General features: G+C 44.7%; 1 protein-coding gene across 5 annotated transcripts in view; it reads left to right on the top strand.

Moving 5' to 3' along the window:
* VAC14 (VAC14 component of PIKFYVE complex) overlaps positions 1-12,139 on the top strand; it is a 419,381-nt gene that overhangs the window by 118,074 nt on the left and 289,168 nt on the right. For 3 of the 5 annotated variants that reach the window (XM_033943353.1, XM_033943351.1, XM_033943352.1), the window contains exon 11: positions 7,820-7,880. The exons of 1 other annotated variant lie outside the window; for it this stretch is intronic. In XM_033943353.1, coding sequence (XP_033799244.1) covers positions 7,820-7,880 — 61 coding nt within the window. The remainder of the gene's footprint in view (positions 1-7,819; positions 7,881-12,139) is intronic. One more of the 5 variants, XM_033943354.1, reaches the window with a different exon arrangement.

Raw genomic sequence — 12,139 nt, 5'->3', positions numbered from 1 at the left:
CTCTAAGGTAATACTGAGCAGGCTACCTTTTCAAAGACAGATACTTTTTGGCAAGGGCTCGTGGATAGTGTGGCTGATCGCAGGCCTAAGTCTCTTTTGGACAACAAACCTCGCCGTCCCTCTGTTGGGAGTCACAGTACTTTTCATCCCTCACACAGATTTTGACAGTCTTGGGCCCGATCCTTTTCAACATATTTATAGGAGACATGACTCAGGGGCTTCAAGGTAAAATAGCATTATTCGCCGACGATGCCAAATTATGTAACACTGTGAGTGACACCGCAAGTAAAAATGATTTGTCCGACAGCATGAGGCAGGACCTGCTTTTACTGGAACATTGGTCCACAACCTGGCAGCTGGGCTTTAATGCGAAAAAATGCAAGGTCATGCACCTTGGTAACAATAATCCGTGTAAGACATACACACTGAATGGTGAAACCTTGTCCAGGACTACAGCAGAGCGGGATTTGGGGGTAATCATTAGTGGAGACATGAAATCAGCCAATCAAGTAGAGAAGGCTTCATCTAAGGCTAGACAGATGCTGGGATGTATCCGTAGAGGCTTTGTTAGCCGGAAGCCAGAGGTCATTATGCCGCTGTACAGAAGCATGGTGAGACCTCATCTGGAATACTGTGTGCAATTCTGGAGACTGCACTACCGTAAGGATGTGCTGAGAGTTGAGTCGGTTCAGCGAATGGCCACCAGGATGATCCTGGGGCTCAAGGATGTCTCGTATGAAGACAGGCTGCACAAGTTGCGGCTATACTCTCTCGAGGAACGTAGGGAGAGGGGAGATATGATAGAGACGTTTAAGTACATCACTGGTCGAATAGAGGTGGAAGACAACATTTTCCTTCTAAAAGGGCCCTCGTCCACAAGGGGACATCCGTTGAAAATCAGGAGGGGGAAATTTCATGGGGATACCAGGAAGTACTTCTTCACTGAAAGAGTGGTGGACCATTGGAACGAGCTCCCGGAGCAGGTGATCATGGCCAGCAGCATACAAGATTTTAAGAATAAATGGGATGCCCACGTCGAATCCCTACGAGGGTAGCATAGAGGAGGGCAGATTGGGGACGAGTGATAGAGTGTAGATTAGGGGAGGGTTGTTGGAGTGGGCAGACTTGATGGGCTATGGCCCTTTTCTGCCGTCATTTTCTATGTTTCTATGTTCTTCTGGTTCCTCAGCATCTTGGTAATATTTGGATGCGAAGAAAAAAAATGTGATCTGAGCCTTAGAGCTGCTCATAACTGAAAGTTGAGCCTCAGAGGTCTGAAGGCTCAAACTTTAATTTCCACAATGATTCTGTAATTATCTCTAGCAATGCCACCGGCTTAAAAAGGCGGCACACCATCTGGTCTTCCCCCTGATGCAAGGCTGCCACAGACTCCTCGCTGATGGCCCCTGTCTGAGATCCTGCATCCTCCAAGATTGAGAATTCAGATTGGGGTATTAAGGCCATTGACTCTGATACCCATTCCTCCCAGTCCTTTGTATTCTGTGGCCGACTCTTAGGTGGGAGAACCGTGCTCTGAGAGGGCAAAACACCCTGCACAATCACAGGTGTGACCCCCAGATGATGCCTGCAGTTCCCAATAATTTAAATAGGCTGCAAACATTAAACTCACAGAATACAGAGTATATCCCTGAAAAGGGAGTCCTGAGGACTCCTGCAGAAACCAGAAACTCCTTACAGGGCCAGAAGCATCTGCATGTCACTGATCCACTAAGTTACTACCTGAGATCTCTAGGGGGGATTTTTGACCCCCAAACCAAGCCACTTGCAAGTGGGACACCCAGAGGGACCAGAGGAGGCTAAGCTAAGCACTCCTGTCCCCCCTCGTGTGCCCTGTGGCATGTGGAATATGGACACTGCTCATCTGGTCATCCAGCGGAAATCTAGCATGAAGCTACATTAAAACAGCCTGAGGAGTCCACCTGGAATGATTTTAAGCAAAATCGAAGTGTTTTGAGGCAGATAAGAGGCTTTTAAAATCAAATTGGGACATCCAAGATGGCTACCAAGGCAGCGTTTCAGTGCCAAACAACGCCCTGGGAGAGCTAAATAAAAGCACAGAAAATTCAACAAAGGGGTTTTTGAAGGTGGGACCCAAATATCAGCCCCAGAAGCCTCTAAAACTTCAATTTGTAGACCACCCCAATGTCTCCCATAGACTACAATAGCCTGTACTCACTGTTTTGCTAGTGCTTTGCTTGCTTCAGCTGAAACTGCAGCTGGATAATGGAAAAGAAAACTGCCTCAGACAAGCATGAAATTCCATTTCAAATGTTTCTTTCTTTAGGCTGCCATTCAGACCATGAACGAGCCCGAGACTCCAAATCCCCACAACTCCTCAATGGGTGATAGTAGCTTTAAATGCTGGCCTACCTTGCCTGGACTGGCTAGTCAGGACAAACATGTGCATGTGGTTTAGTCTAAAGTTTCTTTAGCCAATCTACAAAGGGACCCTCAAATCGCATATTTCCCCAGTACCCAAAATAAATACTGTCATGACACACTGTCGAATGCCTTCTCCATGTCTAATCCTACTACCGTTGACATACCTCCTTTCCTATTGTGTTCAGATAAAGCAACAAGCACTCTTGTCAAATTCATCAAAGCATAACGCCCTGCTACTATGTATGAGGAGAGGTAGGTAGGCATCCTGTAACTGGTATGTGACTTTGGGTGGATCTCCAGATTGAGAGTGAATTGTGAAAAGTCTGAACTGCTGCCTCTATTGGACATCAAGACAGAACCATGGCGTAGCCTGTTGCCCATTAGTCCGGTTACTAAACCTATGAGCTATTTGGGGATATACCTTAGCTTCAAGGAAATGTATGAGTGCCGCAGGGCTCGGTCTTGGGCCCAATCCTATTTAACATCTTCGTAAGCGACTTGACTGAGGGGCTTCAAGGTAAAATTACATTATTCGCCGAGGACGCCAAACTATGCAACATTGTAGGCAAAAGCTCATCGGTCGTCGACAAAATGCCTGACAGTATGACGCATGACTTACTCCTGCTTGAACATTGGTCAAAGACTTGGCAACTAATTTTCAATGCCAAAAAATGCAAGGTCATGCACCTTGGTGGCAAAAATCCACGCAGGACTTACACCCTAAATGTCGAGATCCTAGCAAGGACTGTAGCAGAACGCGACTTGGGCGTGATCATTAGCGAAGACATGAAGACTGCCAATCAAGTGGAGAAAGCTTCCTCCAAAGCTAGGCAAATCATGAGTTGTATCCTTAGAAGTTTCATCAGCCGTAAGCCCCAGGTTATTATGCCATTGTACAGATCTATGGTGAGACCCCATCTGGAATACTGTGTGCAATTCTGGAGGCTGCATTATCAAAAGAATGTGCGGAGAGTTGAGTCGGTTCAGCGAAGGGCCACCAGAATGGTTTTAAGGTCTCAAGGATCTCCCGTATGAGGAACGCCTGGATAAGTTGCATCTATACTCACTCGAAGAATGCAGAGAGAGGGGAAATATGATCAAATATGTCACGGGCCGAAGGTAGAAGATCTTTTTTTCTTAAAGGACCCACGGCGACTAGAGGGCATCCATGTAAAATCAAGGGTGAGAAATTTCATGGCGATACCAGAAAATACTTCTTCATCGAAAGGGTGGTTGATCGCTGGAATAGTCTACCACAACAGGTAATTGAGGCCAGCAGCGTGCCAGATTTTAAAAAAAGATGGGATTGGCATGTCGGATCTCTTCAGGGAGGTAGATAGGGGGTGGGTCTTGGTGTGGGCAGACTAGATGGGCCGTGGCCCTTTTCTGCCATCATTTCTATATTTCTATGTTTAATATCCTGAACCAGATAGAAAAGATTTTTAAAAATTGTTCTCGGATGAACCTTGTATTATTGCTAGCAGGCAGGCTAGCTCTAGTGAAAATGATCATGATACCTAATTTACTTTATCTCTTACAAACTATACCAGTGTGGATAGCCTGGAAAGATGAAAAGTTGCTTCATTCACTATTGGGATCCTTTATATGGAAGGCATGAGGGGTTTGGGAGCTCTGGATATAAGACTATATAACGTGGCTGCATTGATATGATTAATCAGTGAAGAGATTACAGGTCAGAATAGGTTTTTACCACAGGGGTAGATAGAAGGATAGAGTGCCCTATTTACCTTTATGAATCTATTACACATGAAACTGGTACTAGAGGGACAACACACTCAAAAACTACAAATTTTTAACCCATCAGTTTGACATGGAACTGGTGGCAGAACAAACAACATAGGACACCAGAGGCTTCTAGTTTTCTAACTATAGCAGGAAATGGAAACTTTATTCCAGGACTAGGGAACATTAAGTTTCAGCAATGGGCCTAGAATGGGGTCTCTCACCATAGGTCAATTACTTGCTACTGGAAAACAGGGGCTTTTACCCTCATTCTTGCAAATTCAGACTAAATAGCAAATACCCAATAATCAATTCTGGACATATCTACAGGTTAGACATTATTGGGAATCCCTGCATTGGGAGGGGGGGAAATGGATGGGTTATTATTAAAAGCACCTGTTCATTTGAATAAGTTATCCACATGGTATAAAATTTTAATAACATACATACCTCTAACAGATATTGATAACATGATGCTCTTATGGAACAGGGAGTTGGGATTAGAGTTTACATGCCCTCCATACTATGATTAAATCTGTTGACCTCCAGGAAACGCAGTACAAGTTACTATACAGGGCATACATAACCAGAGAGAGAGGCTGCTCCATGAGGCTTGTGGTGAGGGTGCGGGGGTGTCTTCAGTGTCAGGGAGCAAAGGGTACCCTACTGCACTCATTCCTGGAGTGTCCCAAGCAGTGTTCCCTCTAAGCGGGCGGGTGTTGTGAGCAAACTTTTTTCACCGTGAGCCAAAAATATCGGGCGCCAGCAAGTTATGAGCCAACTCGCCCGATTCTCCTCTCGCCGCCCTGCCATCTGCCGTACGCCTCTTCCGATCGTGCGCTGTGACGAGAAACGTGTGCGCTGCGATGTAATATTTTGTGCGCCAGCGCACGCCAGCGCAGCTTAGCGGGAACACTGGTTCAAATGGTTTTATTTATTTCCCCAAATTTATTTTTGTTATATGCATTGAAAATATTTGATATTGCGTTTAAATCAAAATCTCAATAAACTTGAAACGAGTGCCCGTGAGATTGTGGGAGGGTTAAATACTCAAAACTTAGAAGTTTTTGCTACGCCAGCTTTCTGGTATCTTTACATACAGTGGCGTACCTAGCATATGTAACATCCGGGGCCCATCATTTTTTGGCACCCCCCCCCATCTGTAAGAAAAACATGATTTTTAGTAACAAACCACACGTCACACATGAGTACCTAGGAAAAGGCAGCATCTTACATATTGCAGTGAGCAGTACATCAATACACCCATTGTAAAACTAAACAAGCCAGACCAGCACAGATCAATCCTACACCGTCAATCCTAACAGAAAACCATGTCTTTCGAACACACAGAACACAGAAAACACCTTCGCCTAGTAAGGAATATGTAATCACAAACTAACCCCTCCCTCTTTTACAAAACTGTAGTGTGGATTTTAGCTACGGAGGTAACAGCTCTGATGCTCATAAAATTCTGAGCATCAGAGCTGCTACCACCAAGGCTGGTGCTAAAAACGCTTCACAGTTTTGTAAAAGGGGGGATAAAATAAAAATACATAGACAAAGGTTAAATTGAACCAGCAAGAAGCTGGACTCTGCATACAATGCTTCACAGAAACAGTGACACATGTCTCCTAAAGCAATAAATAAATAGAAATTTTTTTCTACCTTTGTCTTCTGTGGTTTCTCCTTTCCTCATCTTCTTGTAACTCTCTTCCTTCCATTCACTGTCTGCCGTCTCTCTTCCCCTATATGGCATCTTCTCTCCTTCTATGCCCCTTCCAGAAACTGTATGCCTCCCCCTTCCATCTCTCCTTTCACCCCATTGGTCTGGCATCTCTCTCCTCGCCTTCCCTCTCCCACACCTCTCCTCATAGTCTGGTATCTCCCCTTCCCTGATTCTCTGGCATCTCTCTCCTTTCCTTTTCTTCCATCTTTCGTTCCCCCTCCATGCTCTCACATCTCCCCCTTCCTTTTCCCTTAGACTGGCATACCTTCCTCCTATGCTCCAAGCCCTGGCATCTCCTTTAATTCCCTCCCTCATCTTCCTTCTCCCTCCAGCTGGGTACCGCAACACTCTTCCCTGCAGCTCTGCACTTCCCCACAATTGCCATGCTTCGGTTCCTCTTCTTCCTTCCTTCCTCCCCCCCCCCCCCCCGCGGGACCCTGCGGCACCATCAACTCTTACTCCCTCTAATGTCGGCCCTGCAGCTCCAGACTTCCTCGCACCTTCTCCCCTCCCCCTTTGGATCGCTATTATTTTAAATGTTATAGCCGCGGAGCTGTATCCATCAGTGGAGATGTCTAACCTCGGCCTGCCCCGGAACTCTTACTGCAGCAGCCGCCCGTCTAGGCAGGAACAGGAAGTCACTGTTGCAGTAAGAGTTCCGGGGCAGGCCGAGGTTAGACATCTCCACTGATGGATACAGCTCCGCGGCTATAACATTTAAAATAATAGCGATCCAAAGGGGGAGGGGAGAAGGTGCGAGGAAGTCTGGAGCTGCAGGGCCGACATTAGAGGGAGTAAGAGTTGATGGTGCCGCAGGGTCCCGCGGGGGGGGGGGGAGGAAGGAAGGAAGAAGAGGAACCGAAGCATGGCAATTGTGGGGAAGTGCAATCCCCCCAATGCGTCCCCTTACCTTACCTCCCCTTACCTTTGCGACGCGTGTGTGCGCTGTGAAGAGAAACTTTGCGCTGCGATGTAATATTTTGTGCGCGCGCGCAGGCCAACGCACCTTAGCGGGAACACTGCCCAAGCTAGTTATTTGGGGCCTCTATAGAGTGGGACTACAGTACTATTCTTTAGGGTAATCAGGATACTTTGATTGCTCAGAGTCTATATTGACATTATAGTGGCAAAACAGGTGATACTTCAATCTTTAGACTTCTCTAGAAGAAGTTACTTCGCAAAGGTGGTACCATAGGGTGAGTGAATTATCTCACTTTGAAAAATAAACTATTGAGAACACTAATAGAGTGGAGTACCCATCCTATGTGTCCTTGTGGTGTACGTCTCAGGTCTCATATCTGACACAATTAGCATCTTCTCCCTGAATGGGATGGGTAGGTGTAGGGGAGTATGGATGTGAGGAGGGTGTATGGGTGTGTCTGAAGGGTGAATGGCAAGGAAGTGGAGGGGCTTACAGTATGCTGTTGAATTAATTTGTATGGGCTTGTTTGGGAATGACTGAGGTCAAAGAGGATATCTTCCAAAGTTAAAAAAGAACATTGTGGGGAATTAACTCTTATTGTCTGTTTTAGGTATTTTTTGTCGCATTGGTGTTCCTGTTTCATTATTATCTAGATGTAACAAATGATTTATGTTTTTCCTGTGATTTATGTTCAGAAATAAAATAACAGTAAATAAAGATATCCAGGCTGCACCAGATCTTAAACGTGTATTGCCACTGAAACATTCAGTTACTCTACCTCTATCTACTGGTAGAAGAATATGACACATTAGGCTGGACTGGTCTAGCAAGATTCAAGAAAAAGAAATCAACAGATATGACTAAATCTCACCTTTTTGATATGGGAAGCTGTTGTACATGCATATGCCTTTACAAAATTACTCCCAAGGTGTTTAGATAGAAATTCACACCTGCTTTTTATTCTTCCATTTAGCCTTACATGATACATTACTTCTTACTTAGTCTACCTTTGTGTTGTTCTTTAGGTGCTCTCAATGCCATCAATAATTCCAGCTTTGGCAACAGCACTGTGTTTGGTCTTGGTAGGTAAGAAGATTTTCACTGCTAAGTAATTAGCCATGTGCTTGATACAGGTGAAAGGTGATTGTTTTAACCTGACCTGCCATTAACAAAATATTGAACTGCAACTGGTAGACAATTCATACCATATGTTCAAGTTTTTAAAAACTTGTTTAAAGGATTTGATTGGAAGGAAAATCTACAGGAGGTGCCAAAAGCATCTATGGTTTCCTTGCTAAGCCATGTAAATATTGGTATATCCTATCATGTAAGGCAGGCAGTATGCTTTCCCCTCATCTTCCCAAAAAGTGTTTTGATTGATTCAATTAATAGCCAACTGCCCCAGAAAGATTAAATTTCTAATTATAATTATTCATATCTCTGAATTTTACAGAACAAAGGCCATAGTATTTGCGACATAGAAAATACTTTTGTTGAACTTGTTGGTGTGCTTTGTAAGGAGTGTACACTGGACATACAGGAAATATTGTGTAGAGTGATAGAGGGAAAAACACTGAGCCTCAGTCTGGTAATTAGTTGACAACTGGCACATCTCAAAAGAGCCACACTAGCCTCTGTGTCCTGCTTTAAAGTTAAAATGATTTCATCACATAGCAATAAAGGTCAGCAAATGTGTTGGAGGTAATGCATTTAACTCTCTCTATAAATGAACAAACAGAGTGACTAAATCACTTTTACTGCACTAACTAATGCCTTCCACTGGTTGTCACTAGAGATATAGAAATAGCACTCTTCTATAGAAAAGTTGACCTATTTTTGAGAAAAAACTTTGATCCTAGGGAAAGGGAATATGGACGAATCCTTTTCTTTTTTCTTTTTTAATCTAATTTACTTGCCTTTTCAAACCAAAGAATATACTTTTTGTACCAATCAAGGAGGCTCTTGAACAAACTTGAGCTGAAGTTAGAACCTAAAGTGGTGAACTGGATTAGAAACTGGTTGACAGATAGACACCAGAGGGTGGTGGTTAATGAAATTCACTCGGAGGAAGGAAAGGTGAGTAGTGGAGTCCCTCAAGGATCGGTGCTGGGGCCGATCCTGTTCAATATGTTTGTGAGCAATATTGCCGATGATAAGATTTGTAATGGAGTAGACACCAAGGAGGGAGTGGAATACATGAAAAAGGATCTGCAAAAGTTAGAGGAATGTTCTGTCATGGAACTCCAGCAACATTTCAGTGCTTTGTCAACTGCCTATTAAAGCAACATGGCGGTTTCATGACCACCTGTCTGGATGATATCATCACTTATAGTAAAGACTGGAGGACTCACCTAATCCAGGTGGAATTGTTGGATAGTCTGAGAACAGCTGCTGTGTGTTAGGTGCCATCAACTCAGATTCGAGTCCTAGCAAATTGATGAGTTAAAGATCCAAAAATAAGTCAATCATGTGTTAGTCCAACGAGGTCCTTCAGTGTCATCCCTATAGTAGTTGTCAACATATCCAGCCGTGTAGTTGCAGGTCACCCTCTTTGCCTAGTTCCTTTAATCTTCCCAAACATGATGTCCTTCTCCAGTGATCTCTCTCTTCTAACAGTGTGACCAAAATAAAATAGTCGTAACTTCATCATGTGGGCTTCAAGTGACATTCCTTGTCTGATCTCTTTCAAAATTGATTTGCTAGTTCTCCTGGCAGTCTACGGCATGCATAGAATCCTTCTCCAGCTCCAAAGTTCAAATGAGTTAATCCTCCTTCTGTCTTGTTTCCATAATGTCTAACTTTTGATCCATAATTGACCACTGAGAAAATGAGTATATGGACCAGTCTAATTTTCGTTTTGTTATTTGCTTACCTTTTAATTACTGTGTTTTTTGCTCTATAAGACGCACCTGACCATAAGAAGCACCCTACATTTAGAGGAGGAAAACAGGAAAAAAAACCTTTCTGAACCAAATTCTCCCTGCCAGGCTCTATACCCTGTCCCTCCTCTGGTGGTCCAGTAGTTGGCTGGGACAAGACACAGGGCAGGCAGGCCTAGTGGCTGGCAGGCGGTAGAAGCAGGGACAGAGCACAGGGCAGGCAGGCCTAGTGGCTGGCAGGCAGGGACAGGGCACAGGGCAGGCAGGGCTAGTAACTGGCAAGCAGGGCTAGTGGCTGTCAGGCAGATAGGGACAGGGCAGGCAAGCCTAGTGGCAGGCAAGCCTAGTAGCTGGCAAGCAGGGTGCAGGGCAGGCAGGGCTAGTAGCTGACAGGCAGGTAGGGACAGGGCACAAGGCAGGCTGGACTAGTGGCTGGCATGCTAGTAGGAACAGAGTAGGCAGGGACAGGGCACAGGGCTGCCAGGCAGGTAGGGACAGGGCACAAAGCAGGCAGGCCTAGTGGCTGGCATGCAGGTAGGGACAGGGCAGGCTGACTTAGTGACAAGCAGGCAGGAGAAGCACCCCAATACCTTTTTTTACTTTTTAAAATCCCGGCAGGGCTCTCCATACCTTTTTGTTCTCCCTCCCCATACTCCCCCCCTTAGCATTTTTACATTTTTAACATCCTGGCAGGGCCCCCCTGTACCTTTTTGTACTCCTCCCTCCTGGTACCTTTTTCTATTCCCGGCGCTTCCCTTGCTAGACGGCTGCAGCAGTGACCTTTTGGAACTCCCAGCGCTTCCCCTGCTAGATGGCTGCGGCAGCGAGAGGCAGAGCGGCGAACAAAGCAGGCGCGAGCTTTTTGCGTGCCTGCCTGGTCCTACGCCGCTGCGTGAATGGTGTTGTCACCTCCATTGCTCACAATGTTGCAGCAGCCCTAGTGAATGCCAGATCCGTAAACGACAAAGACCTCATCCTCACAGACGCCATCACAGAGTACAACTTGGACCACCTACTAATGATGGAAACATGGCTCAAAGACAATGATAGAGCCACCTTGGGTGCTTTATGCCCTCAAGGCTACCATGCAATGGCATGCTCCCATCCCAACAAGAGAGGGGGAGGGGTGGCAGCGATTGCCAAGTCCAAGTTAAACTTACACCAAATACATTCCATAACACTACCAGGCCTAGAATGCCTCGTTTTCTCAATAGGCCACGACAAAAAAAATCATGATCATACTAGTCTACAGAGCACCTCCTCTCCTATGTCTGCGCTTGACGAACTGCTAACCATTATAAGCAACCTGTCCATAAACCATAAACAAATCATAGTCCTAGGAGACCTCAACTTCGTGAACTATCCAGAAGTCCAGGCACCCCACGAGATTTCATCAAAATACTGTCAGATCTGGGACTCACTCAACAAGTCACCTCTCCCACTCATTCCTCTGGAAACACACTGGACCTAATCTTTCTCCAAGACGGTCCACAAATTAACCAGAAAACATCCTCCCCGACAAACATAGTGGTCCCCTGGACCGACCACCATATAATCACGTTCGGCCTGCACACCAGAGTTAGAGGCAGCAGACCAAACAAATTCCCAGGAAACAATTACGTTCGACCCAAAGTCAGTAAACCCAACCACATTTTCCCGCGGCATCTCCAAACTACAACTAAGCACAGACTCCCTAGAAGAGAAGGCACTGACCTGGCATTCAGGCATTAAAACACTCTATGAGAACCTAGCAAAAGTCAAGTTGACCAAAACTAACTAATGACCATTCTCTTCACCTTGGTTTACAGAAGACCCGAGAGTACATCTTATAATGGAACAACACACTGATTTATTATGTAAGAAATGTATCTCTGTGCTTTGGAAGCTTCGCACCATTAAGAAATATTTTGATGAAGCCTCTTTTCGTTTGTTGGTACAGTACTCCATCTTAAGCATTCTTGATTAAAGCAATATTATATACTTAGGTGCTTATAGGAAAATTCTCAAAAAATTGAGAGTGGTTCAGAATACTGCTGTCCACCTCATTTTTGGATTAAAAAAATGGGAACATATTACTTCTTTTTATCATAAACTCCATTGGCTGCAGATAGAGTCTAGAATTTTCATGCATTTGTTATAAATCAGTCTTTGGTGTGTCACCAGGTTATCTTGTTCCTCGCTTCTCTTTGAGCCACTTTAATAAGAGCACACATAGAGTGCATTTGTTCACATATCCCTCCATAAAATCCTGTCATTATAAGAAGTTCCTTGAGAGAACCCTCTCGTTTCAGGCCACTAAATTGAATGTATGGCTTGGAAAATTATGTTAGAGGTTCCTTCTTATGCTGATTTTAGAAAACTGCTAAAGACACAACTATTTGATGGGTTGGTATCTTAATATATTCTGTTTTAGCTTTTAATAAGTTCTTTTTCATTTAACTTGTTGTATTTTTTCGGTATGGTGGT

Source organism: Geotrypetes seraphini, chromosome 4, assembly GCF_902459505.1.
Source record: "Geotrypetes seraphini chromosome 4, aGeoSer1.1, whole genome shotgun sequence".
NCBI lineage: Eukaryota > Metazoa > Chordata > Amphibia > Gymnophiona > Dermophiidae > Geotrypetes > Geotrypetes seraphini.
Note: the sequence above shows the minus strand (reverse complement) of the source record. Positions and strands in the feature narration are given on the sequence as shown.